The sequence below is a fragment of the Rhincodon typus genome, chromosome 15, assembly GCF_021869965.1.
Source record: "Rhincodon typus isolate 14 chromosome 15, sRhiTyp1.1, whole genome shotgun sequence".
NCBI classification, from domain to species: Eukaryota; Metazoa; Chordata; class Chondrichthyes; order Orectolobiformes; family Rhincodontidae; genus Rhincodon; species Rhincodon typus.
Window position 1 is genome coordinate 18674796 of NC_063346.1, and position 19478 is coordinate 18694273.

The 19478-nt window shown below is 40.2% G+C and overlaps 1 protein-coding gene across 1 annotated transcript in view; it reads right to left on the minus strand.

Annotated features, from left to right (window-relative positions):
• The window catches only part of cdh13 (cadherin 13, H-cadherin (heart)), a 1009596-nt gene that overhangs the window by 14596 nt on the left and 975522 nt on the right, over window positions 1-19478 (minus strand). The window contains exon 12 of the mRNA XM_048606112.1: window positions 10997-11230. Coding sequence (XP_048462069.1) covers window positions 10997-11230 — 234 coding nt within the window. The remainder of the gene's footprint in view (window positions 1-10996; window positions 11231-19478) is intronic.

Below are 19478 nucleotides of genomic sequence, written 5' to 3' on the forward strand. Positions count from 1 at the left end.
CTCTGCTCCTATGATGCTGCTTGGCCTGCTGTGTTCATCCAGCCCTGCACCTTGTTGTCTCGGATTCTCCAGCATCTGCAGTTCCTACTATCTCTGGAAATACATTGGTCATTTTTAAGTAGTTGCTAGTGGGGTGTGGCAGAAGCAGTATTGCTACTTGACTTATTTACAATCTAAGTTAATTAATTGGATGAATCAAACTGATACAATATATCCATATTTGCAAACAATACAAAAGTCATTTTACTGGTGGTGGTTAATGCTTTAAAAAAGTCAGGGTGATTTGGTGGTGGGAAAGCCATTCAGTTGTATGCAAGAGCATTTCTGGATATAGAAGAAATAAAAAAGCAGACCCTACTCAATTCCTTTAGTGAGAGGTGGGCAACACAAGGGATACACTGCTTTATTTCCCCCTCTAACTCCATTTTGATTTAGTGTCCTACTGTTCTCCATACTCCCTTCACCCCTTCTACTTTTGATAATGTGAATTGCCCGTAATGTGCTTTGCATGAAAATTTCTAAAAAAGACATGGTAATTTGGTGGTGGGAAAGCTGTTCGGTTGTGTGTAATAACACTCCTGGATATAACAACAAAAAAAAAAGCAAAGGGCCTTGTGGCATAGTGGTACCGTCCCTACCTCTGGTCTACAGGGGCATGGCTTCAAGCCCCACTTGCTCCCTAGGTGTGTAATAAAAAGCAGATTTAAAATACAACAATGGTGGGTAAGTAAGCTGTGAAAAATCAACAAAGAGTAAGAGTAATCAGATTATCACGGGTTTTGGACAGTTTTGGTAACTGGTTGTGGGTTTAATGGAGGTGGGCAGCATGAAAATGTGGCACTCCAGCCTTGCTACTAATGTCATCATGGAGGGCCAAGCATGTTCTATGCTGCTATCTCACCTCTGCCCTCAGCAGAGGGCTGACGAGTTATGGAGCTCACTTTCCTTAAATGTGCTTGACCCTCTTAAAGGGCTGCTACACTGAATAATGTTGCCACCATTTAAAACCTCGCAAATGAAACACTAGTGCAGAGTGAGGCTTCTACAGTGTCAAGAGATATCATGGTCGTGTAAAAGGAGACAGGGGACCCTCAAGAATTGTGCTCAGAAGAAATTTGGAGAAGGTGGTGAAAGAGGTCAATTCCCAGTGTCTGGAATGAAGGCCACTAATAACAATGCCCCAAGAGGTCATACAATCTCATGTGGATGGTCAAGGCAAAATTTTTAACTGACATCTCCCACTCACTAGTTCACCAACCTCTGCTTAATGTACAAGAACCCCTTCAGTCACCCAGGAGCACTTCCTGGCCTTCAACTCTTAATACTAACATCCAGAAACTCCTTCATACTCATACACTTAGCAATCCCACAAGTCACAGACCCACATTTTTCTGCCTCCGTACACCTCCATCTCACCAGCTATTTCAGACACCTAACCCAAATACAGCATTCCACAATCATTAATCTTGTGGGATTCATTAACATATGCCCTTAAATGGATAAAAGAAAGCACAATGGAACGGGTAGAGTAGAAGCAATTGGGGAGAAGGTCATTTGCATCTCCTAGGGCCTATGGAGGGACTGGATGACATTAATGATATTGTATTTGGCAGTTTGTATCATTAAAAACATTGGAAATGAAGAAAGCTCAAGCGATATACGTATTCTTGAACTACTTGAAGATTGATATTGGGTATCAAAGGTGAATGATTCCCAAGGATAGATTTGAATGGCTTCAAAATGAGAAGTGTAACATGATTACTTAGTTGAGCATCATCCTCAAGGAGTAAAGACCATACGATCAGAATACATTATATTACTGGGAACAAAATATAAAATAGTAAAATAGGTAAAGGTATTGTCCTCAGTAGAAAAATGATACTCAAAATAGATCAGAATACGAACATCTGAAGAAGGGTTCTTGAAAGAAATTGGTTTTCTGCTTTGAAAACTCTTTGCCTGCATCTTAAACAGTTTGGTGGAGACTGGGGCTGTTTCCTTGGATTAGAAAGATGCTGGTATTGATTTATTTTCTTGGAGAGAGCACCAGTTATATATAAGGTGGTTAAAAAGTAATCATGAAACACGAGATGCTTTATATGACCAGTTAGGTGGAAGAGCTGAAAAATGCACCAAAGTTATTGAACATGAGTCTGGATTACATTATTTCTTTGTAGTTTAATTCACATTCTTCAGGTTTTTTTACACCCAGAGGGCTCTTACACACAACTGAATTTTTTTTTTTCTCCCCAATCATTAAATCATCCAAGATGTTTTTCATCTATTAACCACCACCAGTAAAACACCCCTGTTTTTCAATTCATTAATTTACATAGAAAGCCCATTAAAAGCAATGCACACCACCAAAAGGTGAGGGAGAATTTTCAGTATTTAGCTTTGGTTGTTTCCCTTAATGTACCTTTTCCAATTAAAAGCTTGAGAAAATTGGTGCAGATTGGACATCAGTGAGCAAAACTCTAAATGAGCACATATTTGACACTGAGGGCTTCCTCATGCGGTTCTTCAGAGCGATCAAAGCCAGTAATCTATAGATACAGAATGCGTGTAGCTCTTTAGGGCGGTCACTCTAACTGCCCGATTCTTTTGAAATATTGTCCACACCTGGATGGTTCTGGAGAAGGAACACAAAGTGCCTGGCAGTATGCTTAGGCCAATCTTCTACTGGGTAGTCTTGACAGAGCTCGATCTTATTCTCCCACCCGCTGGATAGAAAGTGGGCAGCGATGACCAACATGAAAGTTAGAATGGATACATGGCGACTCCAGCTCACTGCTTGCTCCTTCAGGCCTCCACCATGAATACCAAGTACCAATATCTCAGGGCATGTCCATGGTCAGCAACCTACCCACAGCCCCGTCCATGGACATAGGCATCAAACAGGTACCAGCCTCACCGCACCCTCAGTGATTTTCTCTCACCTTGAACTTTAACTATTTGTGAATGCGCTTCATTGATTGCCCTTTTTTGGCTGATGCAGGTGTCGGGGGAGGGGGGGAGCGGGCGGAGGTGGGAGGGGGCAGGGATCAAGATATCAGTAATTGTACAGCACTTACAATCTCCTCACAGCGTTTGCATTACATTACTTACGTTGCATTCATTGGAACTAAGTCCTGCGTCAAATGTACACGCATTGGCATTCCACAGCCCTCTTTATCAGAGTCCTCCATGTGCCACTTTATAGAGGAATACAGTAAACCATCAAAGGCTTTATAACAATGGTTACAGGCAGACAAGAGCTAGTCTCTGAAATCACGGCTGATAAGTCCCTTATGCTGGCCAAATGCAGATATAATACAGCCCATTTATTCACTCGGGTTATTGTGGGGGTCAGATTTCAACAAGTGGATTGGTCTGGGGAAACCTTGCAGTAAACTCCAGACAGTGTGTGCTGCATAACTATTACAGACTACGTTCTGCACAACTGGAACAGGAAACGAGGCAGTACAGTGGCTCAGTGGTTTGCACTGCTGCTGCCTCACAGCACCAGTGATCTGGGCTTGATTCTGGCCTCATGTGACTGTCTGTGTGGAGTTTGCACATCCTCCCTGTGTCTGCGTGGGTTTCCTCCAGGTGCTCTGGTTTCCTCCCACAGTCCAAAGATGTGCAGGTTAGGTGGATTGGCCATGTTAATCTGCCCATAGCGTCCAAGGATGTGCAGGCTAGGTGGATTAGCAATGAGGAATATAGGGTTACAGGAATAGGGTAGGGGGTTGGGTCTGGGTGGGATGCTCTTTGCAGGCTTGGTGTGGGCTCAATGGACCAAATGGCCTGCTTTCACACTGTAGGATTCTATGATTCTTTGAAATAGGGGATGTGATGCATGCAGAAGACCAACAGCCTTCTAAAGAGGAAGATGAAGGCATTTAGCAGGAAGAACATCACCTTCTTCAAGATAAACATGCAGTATCAGTTGGTGTTTGGGTTTGGTGATTGCTTGTTGGCTGTATGTTTGTTGTGCTTCGAAAAGCAAGCAGTCCCTGTTCATTCCCTGAAGCAATTTCTATTTGATTTTTCCTTCAGTTTTGTCATTGTTGAATAAAACAAAGGTTCTCAACTGTTTAATGACTTTTCACTATTTGATGCTTCCACATTGATCATTGAGAAGCTGTTAGTCTACGCTGGGCACTGGGTAAAGAGTAGACAGGGTTTTTAGATGGAATGACATTAAGTACAGGTAATCTGTTTGGCTGGGTCCCAAAATTGCAATAGAGTTAGAAATGTGCATGTATTTGCAATGAAGTGTCAGCTGTGCCATCCACCTGTTCTTTATGTTCCACTTGGACAATGCGTATGATGACCCCCACCACTTGACTGGTAGGAATGCTTGTTCAGCTATCCTGGCATGGGGCTTGAGTTTCAAGGTATTTTTAAGCTTCCCACCTGACCTAGACTTAGCATTTTTGTGGATTAGTATTACCCCAAGATTCCACGACACAATGTTTTACTGAGTTTATTTTCATACGAGCATCAGGGGAACAATAATCTGACACATTTCATTGGACCAATGGCCTAAATAAAACTACACTTCATGGTGACTGTACTGGTCAGAAAAGAAAAACAATCTCTTGAACAAATACTGCCTTGAGTGCATTTTGGAAAATCTCTTCAGGTCCCAGAGGCAAAAAGAAATAAAAGTACTCTTTATCACCATGTATATCATGACAAAAATCTTACATTATGTATTAAATGCAGTTTAACAACTTTTGTTTAGTTTCTATGATTAGGTTTGTCTGTCATTCACTGCCAAGACTTATGGCATGTCCAAAAAAGTCGAGTCACCAATGCTTGAGGTCTACGTAGGTAGTACGTACAATGAGGTAGTCACACTGCAAGTAAGAAGAGAATGGGTGACTGCCAGACAGAGTAAAAACCCTAAAACCATAACCAGAATTAGGCCGTTTGGCCCATCAAGTCTGCTGTGACATTCATTCATGGTTGATATGTTTCTCAACTCCATTCTACTACCTTCTCCCTTAACCGTTGGTCCCCTTACTAAACAAGAACCTATCTCTGTCATAAAGACACTAAATGATTTGGGCTCCATGATCTTCTGCGGAACGTGTTCCATAGATTCATCAATTTCCGGCGAAAGAAATTCTTCCTCATCTCAGTTCTAAAGAGTCGTCCTTACACTCTAAGGCTGTGCGCTCAGGTTCTGGTCTCTCCCACTTAAGGAAACATCTCCACATCCACTCTATCCAGGACTTGTGGGATTCTGTATGTTACAATCAGAATCCCCTTTATCCTTCCAAACTCCATTGAGTACAATCCCAGAGTCCTCAACCACTCTTCATATGATAAGCCCTACATCCCCAAGATCATTCTTGTAAATCTTCCCTGGACCCTCTCCAAGGCCAGAATATCCTTCCTTAGAAATGGGGCCCAAAGTTGCTCTCAATTATTCCAAATACATTCTGACCAGAGCCTTATACAACCTCACTAGTACATTTCTGCTCTTGTAATTTGGACATCTTGAAATGAATGCGAATGTTGCAATTCCTTTCCGAACTGCCAACTGAACTCTCATGTAACGTTAAAAGAATCCTGAACCAAGACTCCTAAATTCCTTTGTGCTTCAGATTTCTGAAGCCTTTCCCCACTTAGAAAACAATCCACACCGCTAATCTGCCTGTCAAAGTCACTCTTTCCCCCAATGTATTCCATCTGCCACTTCTTAGCCCTCTGTCCCAGCCTGTCCAAGTCCTTCTGTAGCCTCCCTGCTCCGTCAACATAACCTGACTCTCCACCTATCTTTGCGTCACTGTGAAACTTAGGAACAATGCCCTCAGTTCCTCAGTCCAGATCATTTATGTATAACATGAATTAGTTGTGGTCTCAACATTGACTCCTGTGAAACTCTACTAGTCACTGACTGCCATCCTGGAAAAAGCAGTTTTATCCACACCCTCTGCCTTCTGCCAGCCAGCTAATCCTTTATCTATGCCAGTATCTCACCCCCTAACACCGTGGGCTCTTAACTTATTTAGCAGCCTCCTGCGCGGCACCTTGTCAAAGGCTTTCTGGAAATTCAAATAGATCTCATCCACTGTCTCTCATTTGTCTGACTTGCTTGTTATCTCCTCAAATAATTCTAACAGATTTGTCAGGCATGGCTTCCCCTGGAAAAAGCCATGCTGACTCATTCCAATTTAACCATGCACTTCCAAGTATACCACAGTCTCATCCTTAACAATGAACTCTAAATTCTTAATAACTGAGGTCAGGCTGACCAAGTTTCCTGTCTTCTGCTTCCGTCCCTTCTTAAATAGGGGTGTTATATTAGTCATTTTTCAGTCCTCTGGGGCCCTTCCTGACTCCAGTGAGTCCTGAAAGATCACATTTTTCACTGTTAGACCTTCAAGCTTCCCTAGCACATTCTCCTTAGTGATGGCCACTATACTCACCTCTGCCCCCAACTCCTGAAATTCTGGTATGTTACTGGTGTCTTCCACCATGAAGACTGATGCAAAGTATCTATTCAGTTCCTCTGCCATTTCTTTGTTCCCCTTACTACATTTCCAGCCTCATTTTCCAGCAGTCCGATATCCACTTTTGCCTCCCTCTTACTTTTTACATATCTAAAAAAATACTTGCAACCTTCTTTTGTATTACAAGTGAGCTTATTTGCATATTTCATCTTCTCCCCCAGCCCTTTACACCTCGTATTACCTTTTCAGTTATCCACTTTTGGTTTGTAAAGGCTTCCCAGTCCTCCGGCTTCCCACTAACCTACACCACATTGCGTACTTTCTCTTTCACTTTTTTTGCTGTCCCTGACTTTCCTTGTTCGCCATGGTTGCTTCACCCTCCACTTCGTAAAGTTTCTTCTTCTTTAGGATGAATTTCTACTGCACCTCTGGAATTGACCCCAGAAATTCCTGCCACTGTTGTTCCACCGTCTTCCCTCCTATGCTCCTTTTCCAAAGAACTCAGGCCAACTCCTCCCTCATTTCTTTGTAGTTACCTTGAGTCAAATGTAATATCATTACATCCGAGTCCAACACCTCTCTCTCAAAACACAGGGTCTATTCTATTATACGATGGTCACTTCCCTCCAGAGCCTCCTCACTTTAAGCTACCTGATCAAGTCTGCCTCATTACACATCACCAAATCCAGAACTGCCTGTCATTACTGAAAGGTATCAGGATGGTTTAGAAGTTCAGTGTCGAAATTGGAAGTGCGCTGATTTCAATATCATTTGACAGGATCTGGCACTCATAAGGCTCCTGTGGTGCAGCAGTAGTGTCCCTACTTCTGAGCCAGGAGGCCCAGGTTCACATCCCACCTGTTGCAGAGTTGTGTTATAATATCTGAATAGGTTGATAAAAAGTTTCTGGCAAATCCAGATCCCTGAGCCAGAAGACCTAGTTTCAAGTCCCACCTGCTCCAGAGGTGGATCATAATATCTCTAAACAGGTCAATTCAAAGTTTTCTGGCAAACAGACTGGAGCAGCTCTTTGCTGGCATGTCCACTTTTCAAAAGTGGGAGCCTTTTAAAAGTAGTACAATAAGAACTCAGGGCCAGCAAGAGCGAAGGCTAAGGGCAGCAAGTCCATGGAACACTGGATGTCAAGGGATATCAAGAATTTGACAAAGGAAAAGAGGAATTATATGTTAGGTACAGCACATTAAAACCAGGGAAGGCCCTTCAAAAGTATAGAAAGTATATGGGAGGTTGTTTAAAAAAGCAAATTAGGACGACAAAGAGGGGCTGTAAAATATCTTTGGTAGATATAATTAAGGAAAGCCCTAAGCCTTTTGAAAGTACATTGAGAGTAAGGAAGATTCCCCAGGGAAAGAATGGGGCCTATTAGTGCCTAAAGTGACAACCTATGTGTGGAGCCAATGGATGTGGCAGAGGTCTTAAATGAATGCTACTTCTCATCTGTATTTGAGGAGGAGAAAGACATTGTAGTCAGGGTTTTCAGCTTGGATGATGAGGTTATTGAACATGTTAAGATTAATAAGAAGGAGGTATTAAATGTTTTAGTGGGCATAAAGGTGCATAAATCCCCAGGACCTCATGAGATGTATCAGGCTGCTATGGCAGGCAAGGGAGAAGATTGCTGGGGCCCTGGTGGAGAAATTTAATACTTTGTTGGCCACAGGTGAAATGCAGATGACTGGAGGATAGCTAATGTGGTTCCTTTGTTCAAGAAAGGCATCAATTTAGGCCAGATAATGACAGATAGTTAATCTAATGTCAATAGTAAGGAAATCATTGGAAGAAAATCTGAAGGACAGGATTAATTAACACTTGGAACGGCAGGGATTGATCAGGGATAGTAAGCATGGATTTGATTGAGGTAGATACTGTCTAATTTAATTAAGTTGTTTTGAAAAACTAAATATATTGGAGGCTAGTGCATTTGATGTGATTTGCATGGACTTCAGTAAGGCCGTTGACAAGGTTCCTATGGAAGGCTGGTCCACAAGTTAAGGACTGATGGGATCCAAGACAAATTGATAAACTGGATCCACAATTGGCTGACAAACAGAAGGTAAAGGGTGATGTTGGAGGGTTGTTTTTGTAATTGAAAGCCTGTGACTAGTGGTGTACCACAGGGATCAGTGCTGGGACCCTTGTTGTTTGTTATGTACACTGGATATGAATATAGAAGATATAATTAATCATTTGCAAATTACATGAAAATTGGTGGCATTGGATTGTCTCAGGCTACATTCAGATGATCAACTGGTAAAGTGAGCAGAGTAATTGCAGATGAAATTTAATCCTGATGAATTTGAGTTGACTAGTTTTGGGAGGTCTAATAAAGGAAGGTTATACACAATGAATAGTAGGTTCCCAGGGAATACTGAGGAACAAATGGATCTTGGTGTACAAGTCCATAGATCCTTGAAGGTGTCATTTCTGGTATATAGGGTGGTGAAGAAGGTATATGAGATGCTTGCCTTCATTAGGTGCAGCATAGAATATAGGAGCAAGGAAGTCTTGTTGCAACTTTATAAAACATTGGTTAAGTCACAGACAGTACTCTATGCACAGTTCCGGTTGCCACACAATCAGAAGGACACGACTGCACTGCAGAGAGTGAAGAGGAGATTCACCAGGATGTTGCCTGTAGTTTGGTGTTTGTTAGTCAGTACAGACACGGTGTGCCAAAAGGGTCTGTTTCTATGTTGTATGACTCTGTAGAGATAGGAGGACAAGTAGGTTGGGGTAGATTTGGTAACTTCATTAAAAAAGGCATGACACTAGACAGGCAATGGTTATTATTTAAGAAACTGATGCATAAATTGCAGCAATTATACATTACTTTTGGTCAAAAGAACACATCAGGAAAAGGGGCCCAACAATGGTTAACAAAATAAATTCGGGATGGCATTAGATTCAAAGAAGGCTGATATAAAGTTGCTGGGAAAATTTCCAAACATCAAAATGGGAACAGATTGGATGTCAGCAAAGACCAATAAGAAATTAATTGAGAGAAAAAGTAAAGTCTGAAAGTAAATTTAAGCTACATCAAAGTGAATTTGGAGCTTTTGTAAGTATACATGAAGAAAAAGATTTGTGAAGACAAATGAAGGCCCCTTACAATCTGAAACTGGAGAATTAATAATGTAGAACGAGGAAATGTAGAGCAATTAAACAACTACTTTAGTACTCTCATCACAGAAGGCGACAAATATTTTGCAGAAATTCGAAGGAAGCAAGGATGTTTTAAGGAGGGAGCAAGTGAATGAAGATAGTATTTGCAAATAAAAAAGTTGCACTAGAGATATTAATGGAACTGAAAGCTGATAAAATCCCAAGTAAGAGATTATGGTGCAAAATCAAGGCACATAGTATTTTACTAGCATGGATTGAAAATTGGTTAGCAGACAGGAATCCCAAGAGTATATATCAACAATTTGGATGACGGAATCAAATGTAGTATTTCCAAGTTTTTTGATGACACAAATCTAGGCACGAGTATGTGCAGTGAGGAGGACAAATGAGATTTCAGAGCAATTTAGGCAAGTTAAGTGCAATATAACACGAATATTGTTACATTATCCACTTTGGTAGGAAAAATAGAATGGCAGAGCATTATTTAAATGGCAAGAGATTGGGAAATGTTAGTGTACAAAAGGACACAGGTTCTTGTACAACACAGTCATTAAAGGCAAACTGTAGGTAATAGAAAACAGTTAGGAAGGCAAACGGTATGCCGGCCTTCATTGCAAATGGATTAGAGTACAGGGACAAGGGAGTCTTACTGCAGTTATCGGGGTCCTTGGTGAGACCACATCTGAAGACCTGGATTATTCTGTACAGTTTTGGTCTTCTTACCTAAGAAAAGATATACTTGCCATGGAGGGAGCACAGCTCAGACTAATTTTTGAGATGGCAGGTTTGTCATATGGGGAGAGATTGGGTTGGCTGGGCCAGTATTCAATGAGGTTTAGAAGAATGAGACACAATCTCATTGAAACATTTAAAATTCTGACAGGGCTGGACAGACTCGATGCAAGGATGATATTTTTCCCGGCTGGGACATCCAAAACACAGCGTCACGAACTCAGGATATACATGGAGACCTGATATATGGAAAAAATTCTTCAATCAGAGGGTGGTAAATCTGTGGAATTCTTTATCACAGAAATCTGTAAAGGTGAAGTGTCAAGAGGTTAAGGGAGACAGAGTAGGAGTATGGCTCAGCAATGATCATGCTGTATGGTGAAGTTGCCCTGAAGGGCCAAATAGCCTCCTCTTGCATCTATTTTGTATGTTACTAAACCTATAGGAGAATGGTTGGGGGTGATTGATTTCAGTCTATGTTTGTGATGAGCTGCCTGGCCTCTAGCTCCATATCTCTCCATGAAATTGTTGGCATGTGTGTTAAGCATTGCAAACACCAACCTCCAATGCATTATTCAGCACTGTATATCATCAGAGGATTGGAACATCACACTACCATACTGACAGATACCTCAATACCCTGTTCAGAAGACACAATAAAAGTCTCTTACTGTTTACTTGAGTGATCTTCCAGGTTTTTTCAATTCCAGGTTGCTTGCCCAGTTGAAATTTGAATGGATCTGCATTAGGATGGAGATCTTTGTCTGTTGCCCCCAAGATAGCAATGTTGACATCTTTTGTATCCTCACAGAACTTTGCTGTGGTTGGGAAAACGGAGGGTGGGTTGTCATTCACATCCAGCATGGTGATAATCAAGGTACCAGTGCCAGTAGCAGCAGGAACACCTAAGGGGTAAAGCATAAGTGTTTGTCAGTGAAATTGTAACAGGTTTCTGAATGTGTGTGAGTAAGACCCTTCAATAAACAAATGACTGGAATTCGTTGTCAAATAACATTGCGCAGCAAGTGTATCCTTTTTTGGTTCAAGTCTGAATGTGGGCTATTTTGGTCCCAGGTCTTCAGCAGACTAACCTTGAAGGGATAGCGGGAGGCCACAAATTAGAGTGAAGTATTTTCTTCAAACTCACCCATTTATGGAGCTGGAAATGAGGGCGAGATTGAGGAAGAGGCATGGTGGAGTGGGGAATGAGTGACAGATGTATGGAAATGGAATTCGAAATTGCTCATTCCAGCTTCACATTACTATAACACACTGCTGGTGGGTCCAGTTTGTCCCTTCACATTCCCCTTGCCTCATTAAGGTTTAAGGTGATTAAAAATGGCCCAATTTTGTCATCTTCAAACATAAGGCATGGGACACCATTTGTGTTAAGCTTTGAGCCTTTTTTTTCAAAGACCCACTCCCAGACTGAAAATGGGCTTAATCCAATTTTTTATAGGTTATGTCCTTATAAATATACTTTTGCATTTGTCACTGAAGTAACAGATGTATTATTTTATTTGTGTGATGTTATCTCTGTCTTTACTTACTTTGTTTATTAATAGCAATTTTGTAACGCAGATTTTTTGTTTAAATTGAGCACCTCGAATGGTGTAATTAATCAGATATTATGATAACATAGGGAATCAATTTGCCATCTACACTGAAGTATTTTCAGGAGGGCATCAATAGGAAAATGGCAGCTCAATTCAAATGCCACCACCTGATCTGTTGTTGAAGCTCAGAGAATATTAGCTGTGTCAGATCCTTACCAGGAATTTGGAGTTTCCACTGATGTGGTCCAATGAGAAATCCATTTAATTATTTCTACATGGTTCCATTGCAAGTCCTAAAAGTTGGCACAAGTCCAATGATAGGACAAAGCAGATGCTGTCGTTGGTTGGTTCGCCGAGCTGGTTTGTTAGTCCGCAGATGTTTCATTACCCTGCTGGGCAACATCATCAGTGCAACGTCCGATGAAGCACTGTTGTGTTTTCCCACCTGGTTTTTAAACTCTGGGGTCCATTGGATTTGATTACCTCATTTCCGGTTTTCCTTCGCAGTGGTGTATATATAGGGTCCAGCACTATGTGTTTGTTGATGGTCTTCTTGGTGGAAAACCAGGCCTATAGGAATTCCCGTGCTTGTCTCCGTTTGCCTGTCCTAGGTTCCTGGTGTTGTCCCAATGGAATTGGTGGTTCAAATGGGAATTCCTAGAGGCCTGGTTTTCCACCAAGAAGGCAATCAACAAACGCACAGAACTAGTCCTTATATATACACCACTGCGAAGGAAAACCGGAAACGAGGTCATCAAATCCAATGGACCCCAGAGTTTAGAAACCAGGCAGGAAAACACAACAGCACTTCATCGAAGGCTGCACTGATGATGTTACCCAGCAGGGTAATGAAACATCTGCGAACTAATGAACCAACTCGGCGAGCGAACCAACCAAACATCCACAACCTAAGCTACAGATCTACTCAAGAACCTTAGGGACAAAGCAGATATTTATCCCTTACCATGAAAGAACATTGTTATAAAAATTTTAGATCAGGTGAAATGAACTATTCCTATGTAACAGCATTTGTTGCGAGGATAAATATTGGTCAGAAATCTGGGGGATTCTCTTTTTTTAACTCTTCTGTGAAATGCATAATGGAACTTATTAACATCTTTCATTTCATTGATATGGTTCATTTTCAAAACACTGCATTGCCTCCCCATTTGTATCATCCTCTCAAGCTGCAGAAATCCCCCAAATCTCTATGTTTTTCCAATTGTGGCCTCTTGTGTTTAATCACTCTAGCTTGGTGCCCATCCTTCAACTGCTTTGCTAATAAACTGGAGCAGGGCTGGGAGGTAGAAGCTTGCAGTTTCAGTCCAGTTCTGCCATTTTATTTTGCCACAATGGTTAGCCTGTCCATTGTTGTGAAAATCTGGGGTCCCACTTTCTTTCCTCAAACCTTTTGCAGTTTCTTTAGAACACACGTCTAGGAACAAATTTCATACATGCCCTATAAGTTTCTTACATGTCTAAGTGTTATATTTCACCTGATGACAAGGCTTCTCAGAAATTTTATGTTAAAGGCACTATACAAATGCTAGTTGTTTAACTTAAAGGAAAGACACGAGCTCAGTTTGAAACCTGATCCAAAGAAGGGCAGTTCCATTTGTGCAGTACTCCCTTGATACTGCACTGAACGTATCAGCCAGGATTATATTTAAGGCTCTGCAATGAAATTTGAACCAGTAACCTGCTGAATCAGAGGCAAGTACAATCAATAATCCAAGGTATGTGTGTTTCAACATTTAAAATGCCTTAAATGTTATTATTATAATTAAAATATACAGTTATAGCACTTTTATTTGTTCTTGAATTCTGGTAGGTATTATTGCCAATCCCAACATTAAATCCTGCTTAAGACTCAATCACACAATGTGAGCTAGTTAGAATCACATGAAGGCAGACAAGATAGGAAAAGTTGGCTTCATTCCCTGAGGAACATTCATAAGCCAGTTGAGTTTTTAAACAATGTTCTAATTCTCACATTATCAGATTTATGAAAACCATTTACACACCTTATCATGACCTCAAAGGTTTGCTAATCCAGTGCTACAACATTTTCTTGACTGTTCCCACAGTGATCAATATTGATATTCAGATCCTGTATTCAGATTTACCACAAGGTGTGAATTCTAGACCATTTGCCACAACATCATCTTTTCAGTACAAATAAGGGAGTGCAATGTAGCCTCAATTATTTTAAAAACATCATGCCATAGATTCAACTCTCTGAATTCTCAATTATGGAAATTACTTCTACTTTTTGTTTAGTAGCCAGGAACAACTTAAAATAGAACTGTATAATGAATATTCATACAAAGTTCAATAACCATATGATTGAATATCTTTATCTTTACAGAATAATTTATCATTTAACAGTGGATAAACAAACATACAGTACTATCCAAATCCAATCAGTAGAGCCAGGAACATTCAATTTACATATCTCAATATAGTGATTTGGTTTAAAAAAAATAATGTTGACAATTTCTGAACAGTTCCCCGGACATACATACTGATTTTGGCAAGATTGCTTCTATGTCACTCAACTGTCCATTTAAATCACATAATGCTATTAGACAAATTAACTTCCCTGTATTTTGGAAAGACTGATCCTTCTCACTTCTGCATGTCCTAAAGGTGCTGGATTCAACCTTGAAGGATAGTGAAGTGTGAACATTTTGGGATTAGACCTTTTAAAAGAAAAATGTCAGTCATTTCTGCATTTTGTGTTTATCATGTCCAGAGAGACTGCAGTGGCAGAATTCTGTGCGGCAAGGTTATTCAGGGTCAGTTTGATGCACTAAGTGCTAATCAGTTTCATTGTTGGGGCACCGTGGTTAAGATACTGACAGCATAGTGGAAATTGACCGTAGTGCTTCCTTAAAGGCACAGACATGACATGAAAATTTTCTTAATTTCATTCAAATCAAAAACATATTTTTCATAAACTTCAAATCTTAAGAGATGTCTGTTAACATAATTTTAATAAACTATTTTCTGTCAGTTTAATCTGATTAATTCATTTGCATAGAACTGGATGAGACAGTTTAAAAATAAGGCGTCTCTATTTTTAAGGCAGAGATGAGTTTTTTTTCTCTCTCAGAGGGTCATGAGTCTATGGCACTTTTCTCCCAAGAGAGTGGTACAGGCAGGATCATTGAATATTTTTAAGGTGGAAGGAGATAGATTCTCGACTAACAAGGGATCAAAGTATAACGGGGCAGGCAGATAAACGGAGTTGAAGCCATAATTAAAATCAGGCACGATTTTATTGAATGGCAGTGATAGACTCATAAGCCAAAATGGTCGACTCCTGTTCGAGTTTGTATATCTGTTCAGAGTGATATAGTTCAGGTCCAGAATAATAATATCATAATGCACATAAGGTAACATCTCATCCTGAATTTACAACAAAACTGCTGCAGCAAATCGCATCCTGCACATACTATTTACAAAAAAAACAAACAGGCTTCAGTAAAATGCGTGGTAATTTTCCATTTATACTTTAGTTTCCCATCTGCTTTAGAATGGCTATTAATTTCAAAATGTTGCAACTTACCATGCACTTATGCCCTATAAATTTAACTTGCTTTATGCTAAGTACAATTAACTGTATTCTTATACCGAATTATTTCCACATTAAATAAAGTAAACAAAATAAATGGAATATTGGTTGTATTGAGATTTAAATAAAGGTTTCTGTATGAAAATGATAACCTTCGAAAAAACATTTATTTTCAAGCTGAATCAGTTCATGATACTAAACTTGTCATCTTTGATTTCACTGAATTGACGCCACCGTTTGAAAGAAAAACTAATTTTATGTAAAACTTGCAAACTTAAATAGGAAGGCAGGAAGTTATTTAAATCATAGCGAGCCTATCAGCAGAATAGAAATTAAATATACCAGGATATGAGAAGCAGATCAGTAAACGTATGATTACTCAATTCATACTAGCATACAGTTCATGGAATAATTGTGCACTCCGAATGCAGTGATACATTCTGTGCACATAACACTGTTAAGTGCAGTAATTCTGTTTTACGATGTAAGAAAATAATTGCATTGGAGTTCATCAGATTATTTGAGATTGATTTAAATTCTAATTTTTGGAACTATCTGCGCATCCACTTACATTTGCTGTAAATGAAAATAAGGTTAACTTACAAGACCACAGTCTCATGTAACTTGCTTTGTCACTTAAGATTACATACATCTCCAATGTTCTCACCACAATAATTTGTTGACAAAAATCACAATGGAAAGAGAGTGTGATGATTCTAAATCAAGTCTTGAACATATTAATTTGATGTGTTCACTTATAGTATCACTGTTAGACAGTTTTAAGATACCAAAAAGTAGTCTGCAGTTTAAATAAGAGAATAAGCAACATTCAACTTATACGCTGTGGGACAATAGCAAATGAATGATGCACACATTCAGCTAAAATTCCATTCTCTGAAATTTAACACATATAACACAACAGCAATACAAATAGGTTGAAATTCCACTCGGCAAATGAGCGCAAGAAATACTTTCATGAAAATGCTCACCTTCAAGTGTGATACAATGGTAGAATAACATATCAGAAAATTTTTAGAATGTAATTAAGGAACAGCTTCTCGATCAGTCCGTGACTCCAAGAATGCGTTTACATTCTGAAAAGTCAGTGTATGCTGTAATTTGTAAGCAGTAATGTGCCTTTCCCATGCATAAGGAATCACAGCCTGAACTAATATGTCAATATTTGTCAATATATGATATTGATGCATTATACTTGCTCTTGTCAGGAAACAGCCACCTGCTTATAAAGCAAAAGGAAAGAATTTGGATCACTGCGCTACAAAACTGACTTGGCCATTATGATGATTGGAATGCAGCTGTGTTTAAATAAACAATATATGAATCCATACAGATTTTACTCAGTATTCGCAATGTTGCATTTAAATATGTCTGTATATCTGTGGATCATATACAGTAGAAAGATTTGCATATATTTTGAACATCAACTCCTGTAGCAAATATAGGAAGCTAGGACTGAGGAGCAGGAGGGCACCATAAGGACCTTTCAGCCAGCTGCACCATTTAATAAGATCATGGCTGAAATGACTGTTGTCTCAGCTCTGCTTTCCTGTACCACATAACCCTCAACCCTCTTACCAACCAAATATCTAACTCAACGTTGAATTCATATAAGAAACAAGAATGCAATAAATTGAAAACTTACAAATTGAGATGCTGTAAATACACAACTTCCACTGTTATTAGTTGAAGGTGCCTATGAGAAATCATAAGGAAATAGCACCGAATGAGCAATTTTACTTAGTCAGGTGACATGGACTGCTGTGTGGAAAGTGGTACATTGCCACACTGGTAAGGTTAGGCGCTCTTAAGAGGCTGGTTTGAACAAATGTAACCAAAGCATCATAGTGTAACACTGAATTTGTAAATCAGCATGTCTCTGGGAGTGAACATTTTTTTTGTACCATTGAGGTAAACTGAGGGGGCACGGCAATGACAACGTACACTTATATGGCACCTTTCACGTCGGCAAATGTTCCAAGGCCCTTCAAAGGAATGTAAACCAACAAACTTTGGCTTGAACTACTTAAGGATGACATTAAGGATGGACAAACTAAAGTTTTGTTGAAGAGGTGGGTTTTTAAAGTTGGGAGAAGTTGAGCAGCAGAGAGGCTTATGGAGAGAATCTTAGAGACTAGGGCCCAGACAACTGAAGGCCCGGTCACCAGAGGTCGAACAATTAAAATTGGGGCCAGGATTGAATGGATGCTACAATTTCGGAGGGCTATAGGGTGCGCAGAGGGACAAGGCAACAAAGGAATTTTAAGACATTTTCCCACCTCCAACTGAATTAAGTCAAAGATGGGAAGGCACATGGACAGCCTTCACACTCCACTGCCAAGTAGTATGAATCCAGCATTGGACAGGGGGAAATCACCATGCAGGGAATATAAGAAATCCCTGGTAGGTTTGCTTACAAATCCTGGGTAGGTGGGGAGGTCCCTCATTCAGAAGCTGTCAATTTCACAGTCAGGACCCTGAGTTGCCAGCAGTACTTGGTAAATGCAACATTCACCCCAAGAGTTTTCCCTTTAATTTTTTTTAACCTTTTCTGCATGGACCTCAAAAAGGTTTGTTTCTCCAATGTCCACTTCAGTTGAATAAGGCTATATAATAGTCGAGTAGACTCAGTGGATTTCTATTCATGGGATGGAATCAAAAATCAGGCCCGTGTCACTAAATAAACAATATCCAACTGTCAAAGCATATGGAATAATGACCATTGTGCTACATTTCAATCATTACTATTACTACTTAACTATTTATTCATCTTTGGAGCATACAGACTAACTTGTCAATCTTTTGGTCTCATGCTGCAGAAATTGAGCCATTTTCTCAATGTCCATCACAGCAGTGACCATTAATATTTCTAAAAAATTCAGTGGGGAATAATACCCAAACAAATAACAGAGCTGGTATCCCATAGTGCATCTGATGAACTCCTGAATTAGATTATGACAGAGTGCAGACATGATAAATATTCATTTTCTTCTGCTCTAATTCTACACAGGAATCTTACATAAAGGATGGCTGATCCCAGCTTGCTTCGTCTGGTATATGGTATTAAAATGACATTCATTTCGCTAATGTGACAATCTTTTATAACTCTACTAAGTGCCCCATTTAAATGGTGTATCATAGACAGGATAAGTCATTGGGCAGATTCTGATAGGAGCCTGAACAACATGGGCTCTGCCGAACTTTGCGGCAGAATTGTGCAGGAAGTCCAGAGAGGCCCATCTCAACATCAGGGACAACTCACTGCATCCTTCATGCATTAGCTGAGCAGTGAGGTGAGTTTTCCCATTCGGCAGAGGCGAGTTGCCAATTAAGGGAATTGTTGATTGTTAAACACTTTCTTAAAGGCACATCACGCCTTTAAATTTCCTACCTTACCAAATGCACCAAACAAACTAAATGTTGTGAATTCTCAAAAAGGAAGTCAGAGAGGTTTCTGACACATTTAGCTCACCGCTGGGTGTGAAGAGCTTCCATGTTGCTCAGCATCAAATAGCATCTCAGGGCAGGATCCATGGGAGTCATCCAAATGTAGTCCTCATCCACAGAAATTGGCACTGATATTTGTAGACCCCTGACAATGCTCATGGCACCGTCTCCAATCCACCTGAGGGCCATTAGGAAGATCTAAATTGCATTCCAGGGTACACCAGCAACTACCATTGAAAGGCTGCTGTAAAGAAACTTCATATGTAAGGACAGGCAACTGGGTCATGGATTGGACTAGGCTCCATCTCAGGGTTGCTCACTCACTCTTAGTGCCTACACACAGTGCCAACCTGCATGCCACATCATCTATGTCATGTGTGGCCGGTTAGTGCATTGATGCTTCAGCCGGACACTGAAGGCTGTCAGTACTGGTATCCTTATGTGCTTTTATGCTTGCCATGCTTGTTAGTAGGGATCTGTTTAGGGGAGGGAGGTGCGTGGGAGCAGTGGTGTGTGAGAGCATGGGTGTGTGACACATCACAACATCAAGCTAGC